The following is a 27,782-nucleotide window of genomic DNA, read 5'->3' on the forward strand; positions in this document are numbered from 1 at the left end:
CTGGTGTTTAAATACCACATGCAAAGCTGCTGAAAAGCCTTCCCACCATTCAGCGTGTTGTTCCTTTCATTATTCTGTCAGAGCGGTGTTATCACAGAGCTGTCTGTCTGCGGGGGCTTTAATTAAAAGCCTGAAAAAAGCCTAGCACAAAAAAAAGACATGAATGAACTGGTCCGACAAAAAGCCTCTTCTGACCGAGCAAGGTGGCATAACAGCAATCAAAGAGTCCACATGCCGCTGTTTGCCTCTGATAAATCTCATCAAGAGCAATTCACCGTGGCAACTGCCTTGTGTAATGATTATGCGTTGACACCACTTGGACTCAACTGCGTGGACCTCAGTGATGTGGAAAGGAGGTGTAAACCCACTAAGTTGTTTCAGGTGGCTAAATCTGACCTTTGACCTGCTGACTGCAGCACAGTATGACCCGAGGGCTCTACGCTGCCTCCGGGGGAGTGATGACAGGACAGCATGCTGACAGACGCTGAGTAGCTGCAGCTACGTCCGCTGATAGCTGACCGTGTCTGCTGCTGGCTCCTGTGTTTACTGTGGACAGAGCTGTCACCAAGACACGTGGCCATCTGTGCTCGCTGATAACTCACTGAATCCTGATTGATCGTTTCTCAAATCTGCCCGAGCAACAAAACGTGGGTGTGAGCGCACAGTTTGAGGACAAGCAGAGTGCAGGCTTTTGAGCGAAAGCATTGCAAACTGGAAGACCACGCTCTTGAATAATAATATGAAAAAAAACAAGAAAAAAACAAATGCTACACTGCAATTGCAGCTGAAGAAATACTTAAGGTCATTTAGGATCATAAGAAAACAAATGGTTAGAAAACAATGAAGAATGGGTTAGTGTCTAAAATTAGTCCATGTACTTTACTCAAGTGATAATAAGATTAAAATAAGTTATACATCTGTAAAATGCACTTGTTTATCACAGCTTTGCCTTTATGAGTTGTATAGTTTACAAGTGTGCAAGACAATAAAATGATACATTCATCCTTAGGCCTGCTGAAATGTGCAGCACTGCCTCCCTGATGCTTCACCTTGTAGTAAAAGAAACATGAGCCACATTAAAACAGGCTACTGGTTATATAGGAATATCAAAACACTATGTAGGCATGGTTCTGACCATGAGAAGCTGATTAAGCAATACCAGATAAAAGGTTCTTTCCAGTGTGACTGGCCAAAGATAAACACTCTTAGCAGTTATTCACAGGCTGCTACAGTATCTTAAGTAACCAACACTCCGTAGAGTGAAATTTCAATTTCTCTTTTCTTGGAGAGAAAACAGAAAAGGTGCCGGAACATAAGTTGTCAGACTTATAGAGCAAGACTATGGACAGCTGTCATTTCAATATATCTGCAGTTATCAAAGTTGCTGAACAGAAAGGAAGGACACACCTGCTGACGTGAAAGAGTTAAAAAACACTGAAATCTAATCTAAAGAGAGGTGATGATACAAAGAGGACATTGACCAATAATAACCTATGTACCGACAAAAAAAGAATTCCTAACACTAAGGCTCACAGACTACATTTTATCTGAGCTATGGAAACACCTCTCAGGGCCTTCATCAGCATGTAGACACATGTTTTTGTTGTGATCAATTATCGTATGTCAGATGTTCCACATTTAGGTCACGTGATGACAAACCAGACATCGCCATTACAATAGAGCACACTCCATCTGCCAACAAAGACCAGGAGACGCAGCTGAAAGGTTGAAAAAAAAGCCTGAGCGCTGTTTGAAGATGTTTTCTGGTCAAACTACTAATTCCAATATCAATTAAGAAGTTTTAAATTCAAAATGTGAATTATTCAAGAAATGTACAACAAAGCATGTGTACAATTGTAACTTGGAAAGCAATGGATTGATTATGAACTCATATCTCAGTTCATCATACACCACAGCACAAACCTAAGGTGGAAAAAGTAAACTGCAACCAAGAATGGAGCTATGGGGAGTGTTTGAACTTTAGTAACCTCGTAAGCCACCATAAAACAATGCTGCACAGAATAAAGTGCAGAGGCCAAATGAGTTCTGCCTTTAAAAAGGAGAACCTGAAGTCTTGGAATAATATATACGACCAATTTTTTTGTACAGTTAAACAAAACAATATCTGCTCTGTTTTCAGACCTGCCAACAAACAAATGTTCACAAAGCACGAGCATTATTTGCATTCTGTCCAAACCAAATGTGCTTCAACGTGACAGCTGAATAGCTGCGGGAATGGTCGGCTGCTCAAGTGGAACGGCTAGAAAAAAAAAAAAGACTGGCAGGGGATGCTTGTTTGTAATGTTGAGTTCAAGCCAAGGCTTTGCAGTGGACTGATTTGTAGCGAAGTCTCTAAAGAATTTTGGGGGATTTCACAGCACTTATGTTCGGTCTTGAAGTGTGCAAATAAGGTGATAAGAGGTCCCAGTGGTTGGTATGGTTCACTTGACAATGAAGATGCCTCGTACACAAATACCGAGCAAGCTGGTTCAAGAAGGAAAGCAGAGTACACCAAGTTATTTTCCACACATCATAAAAGACACGAATGAACTGGAGCTGCTCCAAGCGTGTTTACAACAGTCACCCAAGTAGAAAGTAAATCCAAGGTACAGTGTGTATTTAGTCAACAAGAAACCGGCAGTCCAGCACAAAAGCCTCAGTATTCAACTGCTCGCCAAATCTCTGCCGCTTGCTCTCGTACATTTTTTAAAATTAGATAGGGAAGAAACTAAAATGTGCTGTGTACAAATGTACAGGCTGAAAAAACATCAATCAATGAACAAACTTAAATTCAGACAAAAAAGCAAAATGTGTTTCTATCCTACCTGTCGATGTAAAGAAGTGATGGGGTTGCCATCCTGCTCCTTCACCACAAAACACAATGAGCCCCAAAAAATCAAAACAACACAGAGAAAGAAGCAGCGAGTGCCTGAGCTTTGAAAGACGGAATGGGTGAACACAGGAGAGCAACACCTCCTGACTAAGTCAAAGCTCCCCCTCAGTTCAGACTCATAGCTTCCACCCAGAGTCTAACACAAGTCCCACACAGCCACCGGACTCAGGCAGACTGAGACTGTGAAGAAACTGCTGCTCAGAGTCCCCCCCCCCCCCCCCCCCCCCCCCCCCCCACCCCCTCCTGGGTGTGAGACGCAGGAATCTGAAGGGCACTCAGGGAATGAGTAACTTCTCCATGTGAGCGAGGAGAGATAACAGAGAGAGAGATAACTATACAGACTGAGAGGGAGGTGGGGAGTCAGAGGAAGCACTTCACACGTGATACATCACACTGAATCTCAAATCAATTACAGTAAACAGTAGTTTAAGTCTGCCGGAACAGCCAAGGACACTGTGAGCATAATGCAATTTAATTTAACAGTCATCACTGTTAGTGGCCACAAGGGGATCTTATACGTCCTGTCACATATCAGCATCACTAACAACCAAGACTCTTCATTATCAAACACTGATGATGGGAAGTACATTTCTGGTATTTACCAGTGTTGGGAAGGTAACGTATCAAATATTCATTACACATTACTCTCTAAAAATAAAAATAAAATGAGTCAACTAGAATGGCACTCAGTAGAGCGCCTGCCATCCACGAGGCACAAGAGTCGCATTCGATTAAGTCAAGCTGCACTAAATAGGTAATCTCCAAAATATGCCTGAATTGTACATGAACGTGATATTTCAAGAGTGCCTTGAAGAAATGTCTTCAAATTTATATTCACATAAATAGAACACATTGAATTTTGGTGGTCAACGGTAAAAAAAAGTCAAAATCATGTGACCGTACTGATCGTTTTTATATTTTAGAAATGCCCAAAGGAAATTTCATCACATCTAGCACAACCATTCAATGTTAATCAAAGGTCAAAGTGGCTTCACAAAGCACATTTTTTGGCTTTTGGATGCGATATCTCCGAAAGGCTTTGAGGGAATTCTTTCACATTTGGCACAAACATTCACTTGAACTTCATTTTGGCAGTCAGGCCAAAGGTCAAAGGTCACGGCGGCCTCACAAAGCATGTTAATGTTCTTTAAATTCATTCAGCTTGAGGGAATGTCTTCAAATTTGGCACAAACGTTCACTTGGACTCAGAGATAAACTTTCATTAGTGTTCATCCTCTGAGCACCATGAACTCTGTACCAAATATAATTACAAACCATCCAATAGCTGTTGAGATTGTTGTGTCTGACTGGCAGCCCAACACTGCCAGCCATACAGCCAATGCTAAAGCTGTTAATGTGGCTAAAAATTAACAGGATAATCTAACCTGTGTCTGTTATATCAATTTAAAAATCAATGCAATCATCATTTAATGTATCAGTCTTAGCCACAGCATCATTACAGGTCATTATCAAGCCCTGCCATAATTACAGTGTTATGGTTTTTTTTTTTTACAACTTGCAGTTTATTAGTTTATTACTTGTTGCTGTAATGCTAAAATAACATTGTTTAATTGCAGTCATACCCAAAACACACACACACACACACACACACATCATAAAACAACACAGCAGGTGTGAGACTCACTGCTAAGGAAAGAATTTTCAACAAGCAGCATGGTGCAAAATAGAAAATTCAATTAAATAAAAAATCCAGGACGTCAACAGAAAGTGTAGCGTGGCAAATTACTGAGAGGAAATGACGGGCCTTTCTGATTAGGTTTGTGATGGTTCCATGTGAATGAGGCGAGAGAGTGTGAAAACTACTGAGCAAAATGCATTACTACTGTATGTAAATTCATAGTGGAGGAAAGGTCTGTGGGTGAATGAAAATGCAGATGATGGATCTTGTTTGATCAGGAACAACAGGCTGAACACGTCCCTGGTCGTTTTCAACTCTTGAAGAGAATCTAAGAATGAATCCACAAGGTTACCACATCCCCAAACATACAGTCACAGGATTGGGAAGTGACACAATCAACATGGCAGCATTCTTTTCATAACCTGGGATATCGTGTGGACCCATAGGGCCACCTTTAAGGGCCAAATTCTGATGTTCTACTTTTTTTTCACAGCTAAGATAGTGCTAATCAGGAACTTTCCTTTCCTCAACAGCATAAATAACATTTGTTCCCAAGACCAGACTTTATTATTAGATGTGCCCATGTGTTGGTTTCTGTCATTAATCTCACTGTCCTTGATTTGGGACAACTTTGTACCAGAAAGCCAGTTCCCTTAGATAATAATGGGGTTGCTTTGGCGGGTCATGGAGATACAGCAGGTTGTCCACAAACCAGAGGGTCACTGGTTCGATCCCTGTATCCCTGTTACCCGACCTCGGTGAATGGCAAAACTACACTGTAATATGCAGTTTATGTCTATACTGTAAAGCACTTTGAGTGGCCATCAAGCCTTGAAAAGCTCTATTTAAATACAATATCTTAAATCCTAATTGTACAACTGCTGTAACATGTTGAGCTGAGGATAAGGGCATGTTCTGGAGAAGCTGTAATAAGCAAGAGAGGAGGGAGTGGACAGGAAGTCTTGGCTAAGCGAGTTTGTATAACAACATTGAGCAATGTTTGCTTCTGTAAGCCTACTATAAGGTCTTCAGCAAAAAGCCTAATGAGAGGAAGTGGAGAACGCATAATCATCCAGCTCAGGCTGCCTACATTTGACTGTGTAGACCATAGAATTAATGACAGTGACATATTCAATAGTACGGATTGAATCAATATAAAACAAGGATGGAAATACATTTCAAAATATAGTTGGATTTTAAAGACTTATGCTGAGTCATATGTGAACTCACCTGTTGAATAAGCTTGCAAGAGGTCCCAGTTTATTTTTCCTGACATCATCTTCCTGCTGCAGGACACCTGACCCCGGGTAGGGTCGCACAGGACTCCATAAGTCTCTGGAGTCCCCTGGAGAGGACGACAGCGTGACATCTGAGAAGTGAGCGGTGCCGCTGTCATCCGTCTCCAAGGTGACAATGGCACTGGAGTCAGACGTGACGGTGAAATCCAAGATGTCTTCGTTGGAGACCGACAGTTCGGTGCTCATGCTGGACACGCTGCACACAGAGATGTCATCGACACCCATACCCGTGGTGGTTGATAATCTGAGGGTGGGGCTGAAGAGGCGGATAGAGTCATATCCGCTGCGAGGAAAGGTGGAGGATTTGCGGATGGTGTTGTCGATAGAGTGATCATCATTCAAAGGTAAAGTGGCGGGGGAATCATGACTGGCATCCAGGATGAGGCCTGCATCGCCTGGGCGTTGGTGGCCATGAAGGATGGGCTCAGGAGGGTTTATCTCGAGAGTGGGTATACCTGAGTCCTGGGAAGTCAAACTGTGGCTGTCCTGGTCCAGGTCTGAGTAGCTTTTCTGGGGGCTGCTGTAGTAGGTGGGGGTAGAGGAGCAGGATGGCTTGTAACTGGGCAGGACGGGTATGCTGTGTGGGGTCGTGCTGGCTTCATGACAGTGATGGTTGGTGTGATCGTGGGGGTCAGGGGCAGTCTGATCTTTGACCACAGAGCCATTCTCCGCTATGGCTTCTCCAGACACACCTTCAAAAGAACATGACTGAATTAGTTTGATTTGAAAAAAATGTACAGATCCGGGATGTTTCTAAATCAGGGGCCATAAAAAAGGGGCCAATTTTACTGAATAAAATGTTTTAATCCACAGTAAAACTAATACAAATGAATCTCCAACAATTTAGATGATTGATTTAATTGTTGTGATTTGTGACCAAAATGCAAATGTGAGGATTTGCTGCTTTTCTCATCAGAATAAATTTAATATTGTGAGATTTTTTTCTAAACGAGTGATCTAAACACGTCGCCTTCGGCTCTACTGCATTTTAGCACGGATAATTACTAATCATGAAGAGCAGGCCCAGGGGATTCACCCTCTGGCAGTTTCTTTGAGTGATTGCGGATTTGTTTATTAATATTGTCTGTGCAACAGAAGCAAAATACAAAGTGACACTTGAACAATTGCATTATAATAAGGGCTCCTCTGGGTTACATTTTAGAATAAAACCCTTCGAAGTTTCCATGTATCTCGTGCTTATCTAGTGCAATAAATGCACAATCAGATCACCACAAACTGATTATAATTAGTAAGTAATACATGGGTGGGAAAATGTGGTTAACAGAGGCCAACTCAATTCTGCTCCAGTGACACATTTAGTCTATAAACAAACCAATCATCAGTCTACAAATTGACAAAATATGATATTATTAAAAGGCTTCTGCCAATTAAACAGGGTATTTCGAGCCATATGAGTGTAGGAGCCTTGTGAGATGAAAACTAATCCCACAGTAACCAGGCTGTAACTGGAGTCTGCTGTGTAACATGAACAGGGCTCCAGCAGGGCTACATCATGCTTCAACACCAGCTGGGAAGCTAAGCTTAAGCTAGTGTGTCTATAAGCTCTCGGGCTGCATTAATTCGACTCCTGACTCTCAGGGACAGACACATTCCCACCCCATCAGTTACACACTTCATATCCATTTGGCAGAGCTCGACAACACTCAGGTTGGAGCTAGCTGTGTGTGCTGTGGAGGGGTTCTGTTTTTAGACAAAACAAGGGGGAAATAAGGGCTTTGAAAAAACACACACTATTGTTGTTGCTAAGAACTTCAGTGGAGTTTGCAGTAACAGTTTATCTAAGCTCTGCACCGGGAGGTTGTTTCAACACAGAAGCAAAAAGAAGCTGGAGAGCTACAAATCATTGGATCATGCTTTCTCCATGAGGTGTAACCGTCTCATATTCTTCATCATTTAAATTCTCTCAAAGATGATGCCGTAACCGAGAGCACAGTAGAAAAACCCTATCACAGGGTCTCGTGTATTCTTACTGGTTAACGCACAAAGCCAGATTCTTGCCCAAGCTCTAAACCCTGACCTGGTCATGTGAGCCTGACAGACTTTGTCCCAAAACGCGGCAACAGGTTCTTCCTGTGCCACAGGGGGAAATAACGAACAAGAGCTCACCAATGAATTACAGGCTGTTTACGTACTCATTGTTATTATACTCACACTGTATTTATTTAAAAATGAGATACTGTACCACTCATGAAGCTTTATTCATTAAATAGTGCATGAAGTGCGTGAGGGCCACACCAAACCCAGGCATGTTTTAAGCTGCTGCTCTTATTGTCTGCTTTGTTGAGCCACCTATTTGAGTGCACACACAATGTTGGTCTGTGAATCACAACAACACGTGATGAAAGGCTTCCCAGGGAAGACACAGTACTATTCCATTTTGAAAAGTGGCCCTTCTTCAGCCAAAGACCAGACTGAATGGAGTAACATCACAGGGAACATTAAAAGAAAGAGGTTTTCAAATTTAAGAGGCTGTTCTTCAGTGCAGCTGCAGTTCACACGTCTATTTTCGACACTCAGATTCACTTTCTGGCCCAACAGAGGATGCAACCTCACATTTTAACTAGTGTGTCACATGTATGTTGAAGTTTAGAGCCTGTCACAAAACATCACGGTTAAAGTGTGGAGTTAAACGTTTACATCTTCTGCTCCACTAAAAGACTGGTTTCAAATGATTCACTATCTGATCTTTTAGTGGCTGAGGTATAAGATTATCCCTCAGCCTCTGGTAAATGAAAAGTACGCCGAATTCGACACTGATAATAAATCAGTCCTAAATGCTAAGTGTTAGAGTTGATCAACAGAGAGAATTGAGAATATTTAAGGCTGAGTTTATGTTTATATATTCTTTCAATGGAGTTTGGTGCGATGTTAGCAGGAGGAGAACAGCACGTGGATCAGGATGTGAGTTTGCGTGTTTCTTGCGTGTGCTGCGTGACGAACATTCATCCGTCACACTGACTCACCGCAGCGGCTGTCCCTCAGCTCCTGGCCGGTCGTGTTCGCCATGCCGCCCGGGGCCGGGGGTGGGTAGGGGGGGGTGGATGCTACAGGTGGGTGGCAGGTGCACGCTCCATGGTGATGCTGTGACTACCGCTGCTGCTGCACCATCACCTCCTCCTTCTGCTTCTCCTTCTCCTCTAACGCTGCTCGGTGGACACACACAGCGGCAGTCAGCTCGATGGACGGACAGACGAACCACACACACATTCAATGGCCGGTGAACACCAACACCGCGGACAAACCGGACTCGCTCGCCGGGCGCACTGGCCGCTGACGCCCGCTTCCTCCTCACAAGGAACCAACTTAAAGTTCAAACACGACGGACATTTTCCCTCGTTCCGTCCCGCGGCACCAACACGGCAGAGGGGGTTCTTCCCTGGCGTCTATCGACTTGTGCGACCGGGCACATCTTTTCTTTTTTTTTTTTTTACGAGTTTATCCGGTATCGTAAATATTTCATACCTGTCTCCGAGCTTCCGCCGCCATTTTAAAACAAACTTGTGAGGAGGTAGTGCGGTGCAATCGAGTGGAGAATGCTCACCGTCGATGGATTCACCTGTCTGGACCTGCAGACATTAATAATCGACCACCTGAGTTTCTCTCCACGAACACTAAACTCTACAGATCCTCTACTTGTAGTGTCTTCTCATTATATCTATATTCGTCTATTTGATTTACTCCATTTAATTAAGCGTCTTCTTCTTTACTGAGAGTGTTGTGGTTGTTGACTTTTATTAAAATGAACGCAAATTTAATAAGCATGATGTAAGAACTTAGTTATAGATGGTGAAAATCTAAATATACAGTGCAAAACGATATAATACAATATCTACTGTTTCCCATTTCAGGCCCCAAAACATTGATTTATGCAATTTCAATATCATATGTGCAATATTACAATATTGTTACACCATATTCTGTTTACAATTTATATATTACATTCTATTTTTTCAATATTTCATGGTGTTTATATCGTATCTTCACATTTTATTACTTTTAATGCGTGTGTATTTCACTATTTCTAGTAAAATAATATCTTATTGCAGTTGGAAATATAGAATACACAGAAGGGTCAACAAAAATAAAAATATCTTTGAATTTGAAGTGTGTTTTTCACTATTTCCTGTAGTGGGACTAATAAAGGATTAAGTAAAATAGCCAACCTTGGGACGTAAAGTTGACATATTGACTGAAACATGTCATCTTTTCATTTAATTCAGTCGATTTGTGCTTTTATTGTATGCATTCATGTAGTTGTAAATATATAAAATAAACAGATGGGCAACCAACATATACACAAACAAAACATGTAGAAGAAATAATACCTAATACCTTTAAATAATCACCTGATAATTACTTGTGACACAAAGTTCAAGATATTTCAAGAAATATTCTCATTCCTCATTTCTTCCGACACAAAATTAAGTAATGGTATATATATTTTTCATGGATGTAGAAGTCATCAAACAGTGCATTGTGTTGCCCTTTGTATTTTGTCGTGACAATCCCCAATTAAGAATATTTCTATCCCATACATGGATATTTCTATAATAATAGAAAGATAGCTTTCACTTAGACCTTATTATGAACAATAATGAAAAAACAAAATAGCATAAGACTGATATGGGCCTTGAATAGGGGAGGAGCTGTTTCTCCGTCAAGGTCCTACAGCATCGTCACCCTGCACTCTAGTGTCACCAGGTGGTTAAGGAGCTAAATGCAGTTCCTCTCAGTAGTCACCACCAGGGCACATTTACTAAATAAGAGGTGTAAAAAGAAGACCGGAGAGTTCACAGGTTGAGGTTTGGTTTATTCCTTTATTAGATGTTAAGAAAATCCACAATGAAACAAAATAATTTACTCAGGGTGTACATGAAATTAGAACAACACAGCTACTCGGGGGGGCAGATGGGCTTTAGGAACACAGAGGGGTGAGGGTGAAGGGCCATCATCTAGGTGGGAATGAAAGACGAGGAAAACGCAATGTTTTCAGTGCAGGATACGTTCCTCGAACCACAGTGCAATTGAAACTCCGCCACCAAACCAGTGTCGTTCCAAATGCTTATACCCTCACTGAAGACACGTTCTCGTCATACGCTTTTTTTTTCTTCTTCTTCTTCTTTTTTCTTTAAATACGGCCTATCAAAATGGAAGAATTAAATGAGGAAAGGTGTGATGCGTTCCTTTCAACTCCCAATAAGTGCCTTTTGTGACTCATACATTCACACATTCACACACACACGCACGCACACACACACACACACACACACACATGCATCACATTCTTTCACTTATTGATAGAACCTCACTCGCAATATTTTTTTCTTCAACCAAAACTATTTTGTTCAAACCAACATAAAAAGATGGAGTGTGATGTTTGCATGCTCCTTTTTTAGAGACATTCCTTGGTTTTTTTTTTTTTTTCTCAGATGTCCCTCACTCATAAGTAATCAACATGCAAAATGAACTGAATGACTTCTCTTCATATACTGTTGAATGTTTACATGCGCCAAGGAATTGCATAGGACTCAGGGTTTTTGGGTTCCCCTCCGCATTGCTTATGCAATCTCAATGGCTTAGTTCTTTTTTGTTTTCTCCTAAACCTAAAGCTGGAAATGAATGACAGTCCTCTCTGTGGTTTGCCTGGAAAGAACTCTCAGTCATTTCTGCTCTACAATCAAAGAAATGGTTTACATTAATGCACTGTCACAGGTCCGAGTGTAGATTATGCAGTTATGCTTATAAAAAATTCCTGAGTGTCTGATGACTGTCAAAGAAATGGGACAAGACCCTGAAGTTGAGTACCTTTCATTCAGCTACTGGGGGTTAAGGTGGCATCGGATTGAGGAAAAAAAAAAAAAAAAAAAGCCGTGGGCCTTAACTCTTTGCATTTTTCAAAACAAGGAAGCCATTTCCAAAGCCATGCTCGGAATAGAGTCACCTTCACCTGCGACAGTGCATTACAGCAAGTCTGCTCACTCTGCCGACATATTTCTAATTACTCATTAATGGAGGGATGGTTTGAGTTCATCTGTGCTTCAGTATCAAAGTATGATGAGACAAATAAACTGCCCTGCTACTGTCCTCAAAACCTGTTCAAAAAAAATTATCTGTAGATGCTTTAACTAAATTTCATTTTTCAAAGCACAGGTCACACGAAAGGTCAGCAAACCACACCTCAACACTAATTTCTTCAGTTTTTTTTTTTTTTTTTTTTTTTTAAGTCCTTGGACACGTTTGCATTTCTGTGAATGTGCGCCTCTGCACAGGTTCACATTTCTCTGAGATAAAGTTCTCGTACACTCACCAGTGCCTTCACAAGTTCTACGCTGACACACACAGTGAGACATTACTTAATATTCCAACAAAATATACTGTAAACCAAAAAAAAAAAAAAAAAAAAAAAAATACAAATAAAAACACACGTCACATGAAAAAAGCATTTGTATGTTAGTGTGATGATGTAATGTATGTTTTTGGTTTAAACATTGCCCCGCCATTTGTTTTGTTATAGATTTAGTTTAGTTGCAGCATGGACAGTTGATTCGCTCAATGCAGAAGTTGTCCTTTCTGCTTGGAGACAAGGGACTGAAAGGATGCGATAAAAACGCAAGTTGGAAATACCTGCAGGGTTTTTCTGTTCCAGCTGTTACAGGCCTGACAACTACGCATCTACCTCAAAATAAAAACCAAGCCACATTTAGAAGAACCGCATTAGGCAAAAAAAAACAAAAAAAAAAACTTTTGTCAACTTTTAACAACTTTCGTAAAAATATATTCATGGAGTCTTGACTGTCTGGACTACAAACAAAACCAGGCTTTGCCGTCTACCTCAGTCATATAATGGATCTTCAAAAAGATGTTTGAACATATTTATAGCACCAATAGTCTGTACCATAGAAATTACAAAAAATAAAACAGAGTTTCATTCAGTTGCAACACAGGTGTTTGCAGAAATGGCTGTCGTTATGATGCGTCTTTACCCAAGAACACAAACTTTTTTTCCTCACCCCAATTCTTTTACAGCATTGCATTTCGAGAAGATTATTTGTATTTTTGCCAACAAAACTTCTTTTTGATTTCTTTTTTTTTTATTATTTTTGAAGGGTTTTTATTATTTTAGCCTCACAAACCATACTAAGTCTACTTCTAGCTTTTGAAAGACTATCACCATTCAAAAATCAGACTCATTTATAGTAACTTTTCACACATGGGGAATTTACGGATATTTAGAAGAAATCTGCACACATTCTCTACTTAACATTCAGAAAGTCTTCCAACCAAACTAGCTCAGTTTAACTCTCAAACTCTTACACAACTCAAAAACCTCAACATCCTTTTGTTGTCTTTCTGAACACAAGATGGAAAGTAGAGGATGCGACTGCAGTTGTTTCACACAACGTTAGGTTTAACTAGAAAAAAGGAGTGAGACTGGCTGGACAAACACACATGCACAACCATTCAGACACCACCAACTACCAGCAACCTGGTTCAAAAGCAAATTGGTGGGAACAAAACTGACAAGGATAGAAAAAAAGATTGTCCCTACTAACTAACTGAGAGACTTGAATGAGGATCAGTGTACAGAAGAATCAACTGAAATTCTAAAATGCATGTCCGCACATCACTGGCATCACTCAAAGACAGAACATATTTTTTGAGTTTTCCTATTTTTCACCCACTTCTTGTTGATCTGATTGTTGATTACACATGGATTTAAGTTAGTAAATGAAAACCAGCAGGGGTTATGTGCGGGGGGGGGGGGGGGTTTGAAGGGGTGTCTCAGATAAATTAGCCTACATTAGCTTTTCCAGCTCTGAGATGACCCTGAATCTTTGCTGGTAGACGTCCAGTCACAGAAGGAGAAGAGGGTTCCCTCTAGACAACCTCTGCAAAACTGGAGTTTTCAAATGTTGCTGCTCCCTAGAGAAGGAAGTGAGGAAAAACCTGTTAGATTGTTACATAAGAGAATATCCACGCTGACACCTGACTGGCATTTCACTGTAAAATGTCTTCACTCTTACAAGCTCTTACCAAAAGGTTGCCTGTTTTGATGGCTCAGCAGGAGCGGCAGGAGTTTCCTAGTGTAACAGACTCCCTGACACAGTATGCATGTGTGTATACCTTACTACTCTGTGCTCCATATACTGAATGTATATATGCTCTCGGTCCAAAAAGAGGAAATGTATATTTTCTTAATTTTTCTTTTCCTTCCTTTCTAACTGTTTTACTCTGTATGTGTTACTCTTTGACTCACGGCTTGACATTTAAGCCCTTGTTGTTATTGCTGTGTTGTATGTTGGTGACTTCTAATGCTGATGTGTTTGGTTTCCAGCTTTGCCTTTTAGCTGTGATAAAATATTTCCATGATAACACACCACATGGACTTTGAACAACATAATGCATATTGACGAAAGTGTCCGTGTGAATCTGTGGCAGGAAGATTAAGTCATTTGTTGGACAACGCCTGTTCACCACAACCATGAATCATCTAACGCTGTTTACAATCAACATGGAGAAAACAACAGGCAAGTAGCAGATTCATAAAATAACAAACTCTAAACTGACGCAAGAAACAAATACGACTTTTCCTGCCCCACACAAATAGCAGAGGTCATAGACCATGTTGTGTTCAATATTTAGTTGTTGAGTATTTTCCCTAATGATTTTAACCCTTAACAAATTTGTTGATTTTGATCATCCCTTACATTGAAAAAATATATTGTTGTGAAAAAAAAGTATTGCAAATGAAATGTTAATGTTAAATGTTTTGTTTTTTTCAAGAAATGTACCTGTGCATTGAGATCCAGGGAAAAGGGGGGAGCACAGTGTGGTCTGCCACCAGCACTCATCTTGCTGGTTGCCTGTTCCTCCCTGTCCACTTATATTTAACAGAGGGAACTAAACGGGACAAATGAGAAGTGGTTAAGTGTGTTTCAGTAAACGCCTGACTGAGATATGACAGGTGGAGCAGCTGACAGTAGATTGTGAAACACTCAAAGGTTAGGTGTATATTTTTTTGTTACAATTCTCCAGCACACTGGGCATAAATGAATGTTAATCTCAGGAAATTAGTTCAAAGAAATCCTCACCTCTGGCACATCTCCAACAAAGTCATAAGCAATCCCATACTTGGGGATCTGGCCTGCTGGTGCACATAAGCAGGACTGTTTTTCTCCTGAAGATTCCTCTTTTTGAATCTTGTCGACTGAGACATCTGTCTGTCCACCTGCTGTCGATACAGCTGCTGCCGTTTTGCAGTCTAAGCATATTTCTTGCTCAGCGATTGGCAGGAGGGTACTGGAGCCCTCCTGTGAATCCAGAGAAGTCTGGGCACTCTTCTCCATGCCAGACTTCTTTAATCTGGGTAAAAATTTACCAGATTCCAGTTCTGACTTCCCGTAATAAGGGCCCTCACATTCTGCATCCTCCTCCAGAGGTTTGAGGTCTGCCTGAGGATCATCAAAGACGTCCACCGGCGCCAGGACGGGAAAACTCATCTCCTCTTTGTCAGTTTCAGCCTCCGAATCGCTCACTCCACCAGGAGACAACTCGGAGGCCGAAATTGGTCGGAAATGGGTCCTGGGGGAAATGCGAATGGCCCTGTACTGCGTCCGGTTGATGCCATATATTCGTGGGTGGAAGGCTTCACTCTCCGAGTCCGAGCACAGAATAGATTTGGGCTTGAATCCTGGACTGAAAGAAGCCATGTCCTCAGGCTCAAAAGAACACTCAACATGGAGGACTTGAGAGAAGGGATTGTTTAGGTTGAAGGATGCGAACGGGTATTCTAAACCTTGCTCCTCACTATGCAAGCCTCCGTACGATCCGAGCAAATCTTCATGGAAGATGAAAGAAAATCCCTTATTCAATCCATCTCCGCCTCCTTTAATGGCCTGGTCACTCTGCCCAAAGGACACAAGAGGCCTCCACAGGGGCCTGTGCCCAGGGGCAAAGCAGCTGCTCCTGTTCATGAACACATCTGTGCCAGTGATGGTGAGCATGTCCGAGCTAGAAGCAGATGCAGCTGCGGCAGCGCACTTGAGCAGGCTATCTTGGGTGTCACTTGGTGGCACGACAGCCCAATTTTTATCACCACTTAGCGTCTTCAGCTCTCCATACACCCCTCCTAGGATAAATGACGTACTCTCCTTGTCAGAGCTCAAGTCCCAGGGCTTGGACGGAGTCATGTAATCCCCTGCACCATCTACCTTTGAAAGTTTGTTTTTGGCTAAGTTCTGTTCTTCTTTCTTGCCTTCCCAAAGGTGATACTCTGACCGCTGCACTGCTTTTTTCTGAGGCCCCTGAATTGGAACACCTTTTGCCTGCACATCCAGACAGCTGCAGCAGTAACTGCCTGACTCATCAGAGAATAGACCCTCACTTGGATTTTCTACTCCTTGCCTTGACATTTTAGATTTGCCATCTCCAATTGCAGTCCAAATGTCCTTTATTATCCCTGAGCTGTAATCATCACTCTGTTGGTTTGTGTTGTCTGAAAACATGCCAGTGCTGTACTGTTTACTCTCATCCTCTTCCAATGCAATTCCACAAACGGACTCCAATTTCGATTTTTTGGTGGTCTGATTGGATGCTGTGCCAATGCTGACCTCCTCACACTTGTGGCGAGTCTCCTCTTGCAAAAAATCCAAGATTTCTTCCTCTAGATAAGCACCGGAGAGAGGAGGGATTATACAATCAATCTCTTTGTTGCCAATTTGAGCAGCATCCTCTGTCGCAGCATTTCCTTGCTCGTTGTCTGAACGAGTCTCCTCTGAATGTGACCACGGACTGCAAGTTCGCGTTGAAAGGTTAGAACAGTGTTCAGTTTCGTCAAAGGCACTATTTTTGGTCCATATTAGCAAACGAGACTGTTTATTAGAATGTGGGTCGAGACAGCTACTAGAATCTGTGTTGTTTTCGTGACCAACGGTGAGTGAGTCGCGGGGAAAAGGAAAAGTGGGACTGTCATACTGCAGCTCGAAAAGAGAGAAGCAGGATGAGTTCAAACCAGATGGTTCACTGGCGGCTTCAGGAACAGGTGGCTCCTCCAGATTTCCAGATAGTTTGCTCGAGGTGAACGAAACACTATCGAGAAGGGGGGAGAGGCGAATGGGAGAGTCTCCAACGAAGCTTTCTCCATCGATATCTTCTGAAGTAGATGGTGAATAACATCCCCACACTTGAGCCATGTTTTCCAGATCCTCCATAAAGAATCCAACAGATCCCGAAGCTTCCTGTGAGTCTGTCCGTATTGCACTTTTCCCTTGCTGCTCAAGGCCATCTAACACTAAACAACAATCTGCCTCAACGTCTCTTTGCTCTATGCTTTTTTGTCGAATCATGCTTAAGATCCGACTCTCTTGTATTGAGTCTGAGGCACTAGTATCCAATATGGATTGATAAATATCAACTTCATAGAAGTGAGTGAATTCAGACAGATGCTTGTCATCTAAATCTCCATCCTCTGGCTGAGGGCAGCTTGAGGTCCCAGTGAGTTCAGCAGTTTCGTCTTCTGCTTCACCAGGCCCTTCCACAAAGTGCCCATCCACAAACGAGCCTGCTGCAAGGTATGCTCTCTGGTAGCTCTCATTGGCAATGCAGATTCCCTGGATTCTCTCGGGCAGCCTCTCCATGTCGGTTGACATGGCAAAGCTGTCCGGAGAGTCTATCTTGCTTCGATATTTTGTTTCCAGCTTGCTCTGTCTGCTGCTGAAAGGTACAAAATACTCTGTGATGGGCTCAGTATACCAAAGTGGCTCCTCCATGTATTCCTTTTTATTTCCGGCCTCAACTCCGAACTCTTTTGCTTCCACCCAGCCTGGATCTTTACGAATCTCCTTTAGCAGCCTCTTCCCCTTTTTGTAAAGCTGTGGTTGTTTGGCAGCACCCCCGGTAGCGCTGCTGCTGCTCCCCCCTGTGTTTCTTCGCTCGTCTTTGTCAATTACCTTCACCTGCAGCTTCACCTGTCCACTGTTGCGTGTTCTCTTGTTCTTTGCAGCCTCTCTGGATTTGTGCCTTATTCTAACTGCCTTGCTTCTAGATGACTTGGTGTCACCCTGGTTCCCACTTGAGCTCGAGCCCGCCTCACTAGAGCCTGACGACGAGGATCTGGGTCTGTGTTTGCCCTCAGATCTGTGTCTGGTCTGTCTCTTAGAGTGGACGGTAGATTTCTCCTCTGCTGCTGCGCCACCATGATATCGGTTTTCCTTCTCCTTCTTGCTTCGTCGCTGCTGGCCTCTTTCACTGGTGACAATACACGCCTCGAGATTTCTCTCCTTTGCAGCTTCGCCTTCACTGTTGCAATCTTTTGGGGAGGAGGTATCCGTGCTTGTCTGTGGGGCTGCAGAGGATGATGAACTTGAGTATGCGCAGGTCTTTGCCTTGTTCCACACCGTCATGATCTCTTGGAGACAAACAGGTTTCTCTGACAAAGGAGGAAAGGCTTCATAATACCTGCAGTCATAACAGACAAGAGAGAACACTTGATTAAAATGTATTCAGAGCAGTAGCTAAATTAAAAAGTAAATATGGGAATGTACATAATGGTACAGGGTGTCCACAACGTAGCTTACATTTCCACCTGGTCCTTTGAAGAGGGGGACTCAGCTCGCTCTGGAGACTGAGAGCCATCAGATTTCTTTTGAATCTGTTTTTCCTCTATAAAAGACATTGAACAATAACACATCATGTTAGAACAGTTATTACTCAACTTTATTTGAAAATCAAAATGTTCTATTTATAATAGTTCTGAGGAATAGAGCAAACCTTTCTGTTTGTTTTGGATGTCCTTAAGTTTAGAGCAAAGCTCTTCAACCAGGCTCTCAATTCCAGAGTTCTACGCAGAAAACAAGACAAAAGACAGATTTAGATTAAAATAGTGTCCAATAGGTAAGCAAGAAAATAAAATCTAATAGGACCAAACAAAATATTGTGCCCAGACTTTGAGCTTGAACATTATTTAGAATTGGTCACAGCACTTTAAATTAAACATATTGAGTGATGGTTGTATTCTGAGAAATGGGATCTGCTGATAAACAGAGAATTCGTATAGTACTGTGGGAGCAGTAAGGCGCATCTGAGTTTACAAAATCATGCACAAGCATTTTAAAGAATACCAGCCTTCAAATCAGTGTGCTACCATTTCTGATGTTTAAAAAGACCAAAACCAAACTCTTCAATAATCCCAAAAGAATAGTTTCTTTCATGATGGATGTTGAAAGATCCAAGAGCCTTCGGTAGGAATGCAGAGTTGCAAGCAGATCATTTGACCCCATATGTGTCACGAAAGAAAGAATGAAATGGCACGGGGTTGACACACGTCAAACCAGCTGACTTCTGAGAGCACAGGCATGCTTGGCGATGACTGTGCTATATTTAGCTACAGTGCAGAAATGCTTTCCAAATAAACAAAAAAAGGCTGAGCAGTAGCACAAGTGATTGCGTCACAGTGTTGTGAAACCTTGAGCATTTACTACATATGTTTGGCTTGCCTTCTCAAATCAAGAAACACGATATGTGAAAAACATGAAGGGCAAGGATTGAAAGAAACAAGACGGCCATGTTCAAATGTTAGCTCACTCCAAGTAGCCACTGTCAAAACAAATGGCTAATCGAGCCACAACAGAGCTGCTCAGTTGTATCTGTCCTGCCACACTCATAAGCCAACTCCTTTCCTGTTCATTCTTCCAGAAAATAATATTCCTATTTCCTTACCATGCCACCTCATGAAAGGCAAAGCAAGGTTTTCTCCTGCCCCGTGTTTCCTCTTGCATCATTGTGCTAATGCCGGTCAGCTGACAGCCAACCAAGTCTGCTGCTCATTGCTGCAATCCTGTGCAGCGTGTTCTGGTTAAAAAATAGACTGCAGAGTCCAGTCCCCAGAGACGAGCTCAATACTCCTCTTGCCTTACAAACCCTCCTCCCCCAGCTCTGTGTCACTCTCAGCCAAAGCACACCTCCCTTACTACAGCTGGCCTCAGACTAGAACGTAAGCTAATCGCTCAGTAGATTTTATCAACCAGAATGAATCTTAATACTGTCTACTCTTCAGGAAGCGATCTCAACATACAGATGACACTATTTGAAGGTTGAGTGTTATAAGCGAGAGCATCTGTTTTTAACAACTAACGATGTATAACTGCTGACCTTAAAGGTTCAGTGTGAAGGTTGTATTGTTTGGTTTGTCTGTGTGTGTGTAGAAACATGACAGTGCAACATTAAGGACTCAACAGAGGAATTCCTTGTGTTGTAGACGTCCTGATATTGATACACTAGGCTCGTTGTAATGTAAAAAACATTAGTTTTAGTTTCAGAGGGTTATAGAAGTATTAGGGCCCCTTAAAGGGGAGAAAATCTGAGCACTATGAGAATAAAGTCATAATATTAAGATACATGTCATTGCACAGGAAGAATATCGATGGTCAGCCTGTCATCTGCGGTAAAATAAGGAACCATGTTAAGTTATATTTTAGTTTCGATTTCACAATAAAATACTACTTCTTTTGGCTGATTAGCATGAGTAGGACACTGAGTCTATTCTGAAGAAAGAACAACAGACTTGGAGAAAAATATTTTCTTAGTGGTGGCTGCAGAACCATCGTTAGTGAGATTTGCATGATATTCAAAAGGTTTTGTAGTTTCTCTAGAAAAATTGTGATTGCTTTAAGATTTTGGATCCAGAAGGAGTGGAACGACAACAAGCATTGCTTCTCCTTGCTGAATATTTTTGCCTTTTACTCTAAATAATATGACTACTTCTAATTAAATTAAGACTTTATTCTTCCTATGAATTTCTTAGAAATTACAACTTTATTCTCATAATATTAACTAAAATCTACAATTCTTTTCCTTCAACATGGCCTTAATACTTAATGAAAAATAATTATCAATATTTTATTCAATGGCAAATAAATCCCCCTAAATTCTACACACCTTTGATATAACATTTATAAGGAAGACTAACTGATTGTGCTTTCACACCTGCACTGCAAGTCTACACATCTTCTACGACATTATTGAAGCTAGATGTGAGAATGCAAATGTCTAAATCAGTTGGACTGGACATCAAATGGATTATACTCTGCCAGCCCCCATGCACAAAGTGTGTGTACTGCCTAATTGAGCCTGTGTGTGTATAGAGCAGGTCACTTAAGGTGAGAACACATCAGACACAAACTACCTTGGGGATTGTGCTTCACATGTGAAAGGGTAACTCCTTGATTCTGTTGACATTGTCCAGCGTTCGTATGAGAAAAAGTCTTGAAGGTGTGTCCACCCAGCCAAATGAGGTGACGATGCCTTCACAATTAAGATCTTCTCTTGTTCAATGCTTTAGCCTCCCACACAAACAAAGCTTCATTCACTGACTCAATGTGATTCATGCAATTAATATCTACATGACTGCACCTCAACAAGCAACAAGGAATACGGCAGTAACAGGTTTCTGGCATAATTACACAAACGACAACCACAGTCTTCTCAATTTGCATTCCTCCAAATTAAAAAGGGTTTAGCATGATTGTTTTACACACTAGAAAAATGAAGCATCATTTGACCATCACTTGAACATAATGACAATCACAGGATTACTACAAACAGCCAGAACCATGCTTACTTCATCAGATGCGGAGCGGAGGCATTGCACAGCGGCTTGTTTCTTCATTTCCTCAAGACTCAGGTCAGTCCCTCCCTTCTTCTTGCTCTTACCCCATTTCTTCCCAGTTCCCTTCTCCCAGCCCAAGAAGATGTCGTTTTCCTGTCAGGCACAAACCAAGTCAGTCACAAAGGACAAACTAGTGATAAAAAGTAACATGGAAAAAGGCAAAGCATAATAAAATCACACATATACCGGTATATACTATGTATATAGATAAATAGATACATATCATACATTTCTATGGGCATTTTTAAGCATCATAACAAATAACACATAGATCAGGCAAATAAGATCATAGGAGTAGTCAGAGGTACATGAGTCATGAGATGAAAGAAAAGCCTCATTGTTAACCTCTCCTGTAAATTGATCTTCTTCTAACAAGGCTATAATATCCTCCACAACTTCCCCTCATGAATAAAACTCACTTCTCGTGCATTTGACAGTCCACTATACAAACAGTGACTGAACATTTTAAAAGCTTTCTGATTACACTTAAGATATCTCTTTAAGGTTGAGGGAGCCCACCTGGTCCTGCAGGTCGTAGTCGTAACTGTCGTGCAGGAGAAGGCTGAGGACATAGCGGGTGTAAATCATGGCATCAATCCCGCACTTCTCAAGCTCCTGGCCAAGCCAGCTTTGCACAGGACCCAGTGACTGGAGAAGGGACATCTCTGAGGCAGGCAGGGGGCCCACGACGGGGTAGGGGCAGGAGAAGTTTTCAGGAGGAGCAGGACCGTCTGAATCGGTGCTCACTGGACGCATGGGACCTCAGGTGTTGGCCATTCTCAAGTGGAGCAGCATTGTGATGGGTAATTATGGGTGGTCGGTGGAAAAGGGTACGGAGAGAGGATGAGGCAGAACCTATCTGGAAGAGGGGGCAGTCACTCCAGCAGGATGCACTGAAGGAACTCTACATGAGGAGACATGTAGTAGGTTTTTTTTTTCCTTTTTTTTTTTTTTTTTTATTGCTTTGAGCAAAAGGTTATTTTACTCGTCAGGCATGGCTTATGCTGCTGATAGTTCTCAGCTGCTGAGAGAACACAAGATGTGTTTGCGTCTCAGACAGAGGGGTCCATTTTTTGGGCTACGTCTCACTTCACCGGCAACAACCTGAAACAGAGCAAACATGCAATTACAAAAAAAAATAAGCGTAAATGAGATAATTTACTGACACTCTACCAGTGGTTTGAGTTTAAATCATGGTGACTTTTCCTGAAAACCCTGCACACTCAAAAGAAAGGGACATCTCACATTCAAACCTCTGAGTTATTCACATCTATGTGTGTAATGTTTATTAAATGCAATCTAAAGTCCTGCTGGTCAAAAAACCCAATGCCAACCGCTAACATCTGGCTTTTGTCTGCAGCGGGAATGGATACAATCGGCATTCAGTCCTGGGTCAAATGACTCTGCGGTAGGCACAGGTTTTAATCTGCTCCGACTCTGATCGGTAGTGATGGAAACATAACAGCCGGGTGAGTGCACAAATTTGGCAAGACAATGAGGTGAGGGAGCACCGCAATTGTTGGTGCGTTCGCAATGTCAAATCTGATGCACTGCTGGGAAAAAAAGACAGAAAGGCAAACTCCTCTACAGGCAAAGGGAAAGGAGTCAATCATCTTTTTAGCGACTTGACCCACATTTTTTTTAAAGTGACCAGAGAAGCATCATGACCACATTTGTTTTGAAATGTCTCAATGGACGTAAGGCTTTGTGCTACTTTAGAGAAAGGGAGACACACATTATTAATAATAATAATAATCCATATTACTACTTGATTTATTTATTGCAAAAATCACATCAGCTGTGAGTAATAAATCCACCTAAAATTACGGACATGCAGTTTAAAATTTGAAACTTTTGATAAAAAGGTTGAATTTTAAAGACGGTCTTTGTGGATTTGGTTTAAAAGACCGTAAAACTAAGGAGCATTTATTTTTCATTTGTTCACTCCAGGGTTATTAAAGTTAACTTAACCTAAGACTAAAACTAGCAATGAAAAAATAATTTAGTTAACTGAAATAAAAATAAAAACGACAATTAGAAAAAAAACGAAAACTAAATAAAAACTATAATGAACAATGCAAAACTAACTAAAACTAAACTGAATTTCAGATAAATTCAGCTTCGTTTCCTCCCTCAATTACTGGCTGTCCTGCAGGTGATAGTTAGAGAATGAAATTAAAGGACTTGATAAACCATATTTGATGTCACACATTGTTTCATCCTTTTTCAGCTTCTACAAGTCGAAACTTTCTCTTAATACCTGGGAAAACTAAGACCATAACTTAGTAAAAACTAAACTGAAACTAGTCGATTCATCAAAATAAAAACTAAACTGAAACTACAAAATCCCTTGTTGAACTAACTAAAACTAAATTAAAAAAGCAAACTGAAAAACTAAATAAAAATTTATGAAAATTTCAAAACTATAATAACCTTGGTTCAGTCACCTTCGTTTTGGAAAGATATCTACAGCTGGTTGTACATTGGAACTGACAGTCCTTCATTTCCTTCACTTGAGACCTTATGTTGTGATTTGGTGCTATACATGTGTTTCAAGTTTTGATTTTCAGTGCATATTATGTCTCAAGTAAAATATCACATGAGGTCAACATATAAATGGGTCAGATCAGTCACAAAAGTAATTTGAAAAGCTGTAAACACTCCCTACCTCGTTTTAAAAATCTAAAAGTCACTTATCACCAATTGAGTTTCTCCCCCTAACTAATAAGTCTTAACAAATTGTATTAAGTCATGTCCAAGTCTCTTGTCACAGTTATTTAAAGAGAGGACAGGATAAAACTTAATCAATCCAAATAGAAATTCTTGCGCCAGCTTCCTCTAAGATTACAGTACCCACAATATAGAATAGAAAAGAAAACAGTGACAAAAAACAAGAATTAGGTCGAAAATATAAGTGAAATCATGTATATTAAATGAAAAACAAGAATGCATGTGTACACCGAGTAATGCGGAACTTTTGCCTAAAATAAACATAAAAAGAAGCAAGTAACACAAGAAACTAAAAACAAAAGTGGCATTGAGTAGAAATTATAAAGGCATAAGCAATATGGGATATCGAACAGGGTACTGAAATACTGCACTACAAGGAAAAAACTCTTGTACAGATACTGCATGTGAATTGCATTATTGCACACGAGTGGAAATGTTGCACATGAAGAAATACAAACTGAATATTGCACTCCTATATTACATTTTCAAATGTTTATTGATGTGATTCTTGTGTCCTGTATTAATATACATGTGTGTGTGTGTGTTTATTGAATATTCCCTGGCCCCTACAGTGTTGTTGCATACAAGCTGATGTCTCCCCTCTCATAGTCCGTAATAAAACTCAGATGTCCCGGATTATTTAGTTTCCATGACAAAGCAAAGCGTGACATGCGGGCGCGTGTATGTGAGTGGACCGGCGTGGGAAACGCTGTCTGTCATGTGCGTGTGTTTCGCATGGCAGCGGTGGGACGAGGGAGGCGACGCGAAGAGCAAATGGAGGCTGTGCTCGCCCGATTGGCTGGATCGCTCGCCAGTCTCCGGTGGCACAGTATGGAGCGGCCCGCTCGAGACGTCAAAAGGGCAAAGATAAGAAGCTTTGCCGCATGCAGCCACGCGATCCCGGCAGTCAACGCCATTTTACCGAATCACAACGTGCCGGTTTAATACATTCACACTCGTGTTAACAGCTGATATGCCTGCTAGCTCCATCGATGATCGCTAAACATGGCTGACCGGTGACAACTACAGCCCAGCTGTTTCTGTGTGGATCTTAAGCCCCTGGCTGCACCGTCCACATTCCACCTTTACCCCACAATGCAGTGTTCACATCTCTTCAACGATATAGCACATTTAGTGCGGAGTTAACCAACGACTGCGCTACTTTGCTACTAGTGTGTATCTCTGTGCAGATCCTGACAGTCCGCTTGTCTCAACGCTACATCGCAGGGCTACACGCGATATTTGAGATTAATGGCTGATGTCACTGTTATGTTCAATTACTACAGAATCGGTGCAAAGGGGTGAAGTGTCAAGCAAACGCTGCGCTGACTTTTCGGTGTCAACTTCGGGTTAGCAAGCGTCACTTAGCAGTCAAACGGCAAGGTTAGCTTCACCACCGACCTTTAGCTAGTATTAGCTAAGTTAGCCAAGTTAGCTGCCGGGAACTCCTCGTCCTTTTTTCCCCCAAATGGCAGTTTCAGAATCGAAGTGATCCCTTGACATGCATCTCACACACGCGAGGTTCTTATTCTGGGGTTAAGTGGTTCAATCGAGCTGTCCCCTCGAAACCAATGAGGCTAACGCTAGTTTCCGAGTCAGGCAGGTGAGCGGACTTGTATACGGTGACATTAAAGCCCCGACGGTTCTCCGTTAAGGAGTTAGCCAAGGAGCAAACCCGCTACCGTTAGGCCAAGTGTGTCGTTCCAACCGACGATCGGCTGAGAAAGCGGATTCCGTGTCAGGCTAACGTTCGCTATCGCCGTCCTCTTGTTGTTGTGACCGAAGGGGAGGAGGAGCGGCTGCCCCGGTGGACTACCACAGGACTGTCAGACGCTTTCCCTTCAAAAATGTGCGCCATATCGTCACACGGCGAAACGGCGAACTCACTAGACACGGGGACAAGACGCCACAGCGACAAACAAGATGGGATCACCGGGCTCAGACGTTCACGTACCTGCCGCGGGCTGAAGTAGAGAGGCGCGGGGGGAAAGGGGAGCGGCTATTTCTCTCCCGCTGCCGTTCCGAGCTCAGGCTCTGGAATCCGCTGCGGTAGCATCGCGTATCATGGACGCCGACAGAAATGGCGCTGTCTTCACATCCAAGCGCTTCTTCAACAACGTCAGGAAAACCGGCGACATTCGGGCTCCGACCGCAGTGGGGTCGTCCCTCGATGACACATGCCACCTCGAGCCGCAATGTCCGCCACCGGAGGCCAGTTTCACTCCGTGCAAGGGCCACTGAATGCGCCGCCCTCCGCGTTCGTATCCAGGCAACAAGGCGAACCTCCGCCGTCCTGCTCGCGTAGGATTGATTCCTCCGCCAGAGGATTGCATCAGAAGCCCAAATAGTGCCCCCAGCTTGATGTGACATGTTAAAGTCACGATAAAGTCATCACACGGAGTTTAATCAATGAGGGTTTGAGGACATTATAAAAAGAAAGACTAACACAACATATGTGTATGCATAATATGATGTAATGCATTGAGCGGGTTAAACTCATCACGTGGAATCTAATTAATTAGGGTTTGGGGTTATTGTAAAAAGAAAAAGCTAACTAACTAAACCAAATATGTATGTAGGCATAGTATAATATAATGCATGCTGAATACAACAATACAACTTTCTGAACTAAGTGATATTGCATTTTTTACATTGTTGCATTTTTCATAATGCCCAATGAACACTTAATATAAATATATTTATATATACGACAATGAGCGAGTTAAACTCATCATCAGATCATATTGAATCTTGGGTTTGAGGAAATTATAAAAAGAAGCACGTAACAAAAGAAAACTGTATCGGTTTGTATTATGCAAAGTGCAATATCACTCACTTCAGAAACCTTTTGAGCACTCTATTGTGTTGTAGATTTGATTTTAAAGATAACGATTTTCATAAAATTGCTTCTATATATATATATAATATATACTATATTCAACAACCCATTCCAAATGGAATGGCTTCGGGACAAGTGTCTGATTCCCTCGAGCGCCCCACTCATTGTCCCTGTAGAACATCTGTGGATAGACGTGGAGATGGCAGTTCACGGAAACTCTCCATCCAGTATTTCTGTGTTTGAGAAGATGTACCAGGAGGAATGTGATAAACTGCCCAAATCAATCCCCAGTCTTCCTGTCTGCATGTGTGTTGTACAGAGAGCCTATCTGCATGCCAAAATGTCCCTGGGCAAGATACTGAACCCCAAACTGCCCAATAGAACAAGCTGCTGAAAATAATGTGGAGCTCTGCTGATGAAGGCTGAAGTAAAAGGAAGAGAGATGGCAATTATTAAAAGAATAACTAGCACATTTGTCCAATACAAAATTCAACAACAAATTCTATTTTAATCAATGATGATACACTGCACCACAGCCTTACTTGACTTTTCACCACAATAGTGAAACAAAAAGCAAACACATGAAGAGTTTTGTAATCGAACCCTTACATGGAGGCCAGACGGATGCAAACTAGCTGTAAACAAGCAATTAAAAAAGATCCATTTTAACGAGTGAGGTAGTCCAGCACTGAACATTG

At 41.8% G+C, this 27,782-nt stretch overlaps 2 protein-coding genes across 4 annotated transcripts in view; both read right to left on the minus strand.

The window, feature by feature from the left end:
• Nucleotides 1-9,353, minus strand: part of tbc1d14 (TBC1 domain family, member 14) — a 32,036-nt gene extending 22,683 nt beyond the window's left edge. Inside the window, exons 1-2 of one of the 2 annotated variants that reach the window (XM_020100242.2) lie at nucleotides 8,815-9,353; nucleotides 5,763-6,522 (exon numbers count right to left, since the gene is read on the minus strand). In XM_020100242.2, coding sequence (XP_019955801.2) covers nucleotides 5,763-6,522; nucleotides 8,815-8,857 — 803 coding nt within the window. In that variant the 5' untranslated portion in view covers nucleotides 8,858-9,353. Of the gene's footprint in view, nucleotides 1-2,825; nucleotides 3,098-5,762; nucleotides 6,523-8,814 lie in introns of those variants that run through there. The other variant, XM_020100243.2, reaches the window with a different exon arrangement.
• Nucleotides 9,354-12,366: 3,013 nt separating this feature from the next.
• On the minus strand, nucleotides 12,367-26,553 carry kiaa0232 (KIAA0232 ortholog). 2 transcript variants are annotated; one of them, XM_020100206.2, is made up of 8 exons: nucleotides 26,200-26,553; nucleotides 22,035-22,619; nucleotides 21,468-21,608; nucleotides 18,620-18,689; nucleotides 18,427-18,511; nucleotides 14,944-18,307; nucleotides 14,644-14,752; nucleotides 12,367-13,774 (listed from the first exon to the last, which is right to left on the minus strand). In XM_020100206.2, exons 2-8 carry the CDS (start codon nucleotides 22,269-22,271, stop codon nucleotides 13,758-13,760), a joined length of 4,023 nt encoding a protein of 1,340 aa, XP_019955765.2. In that variant the 5' UTR covers nucleotides 22,272-22,619; nucleotides 26,200-26,553; the 3' UTR covers nucleotides 12,367-13,757. The 2 variants fall into 2 exon arrangements, with proteins under 2 accessions (XP_019955765.2, XP_069374935.1); XM_069518834.1 differs by lacking the exons at nucleotides 21,468-21,608; nucleotides 22,035-22,619; nucleotides 26,200-26,553 and adding an exon at nucleotides 19,568-19,717.
• Between the last annotated feature and the right edge of the window lie 1,229 nt (nucleotides 26,554-27,782).

The sequence above is a fragment of the Paralichthys olivaceus genome, chromosome 22 (genome assembly GCF_024713975.1).
Source record: "Paralichthys olivaceus isolate ysfri-2021 chromosome 22, ASM2471397v2, whole genome shotgun sequence".
Classification (NCBI taxonomy): Eukaryota; Metazoa; Chordata; class Actinopteri; order Pleuronectiformes; family Paralichthyidae; genus Paralichthys; species Paralichthys olivaceus.

Bases quoted from the DNA above. Each gene is read 5' to 3' on its own strand.
- kiaa0232 (XM_020100206.2), bottom strand. From the start codon at position 22,271: ATGCGTCCAGTGAGCACCGATTCAGACGGTCCTGCTCCTCCTGAAAAC. The intron at 18,690-21,467 runs GTAAGCATGGTT...TTTTCTGCGTAG, and splicing joins TCCGCTCCGCATCTGATGAA to AACTCTGGAATTGAGAGCCT. The intron at 18,512-18,619 runs GTTTGCTCTATT...TGTCTTTTATAG, and splicing joins CATCCAAAACAAACAGAAAG to AGGAAAAACAGATTCAAAAG.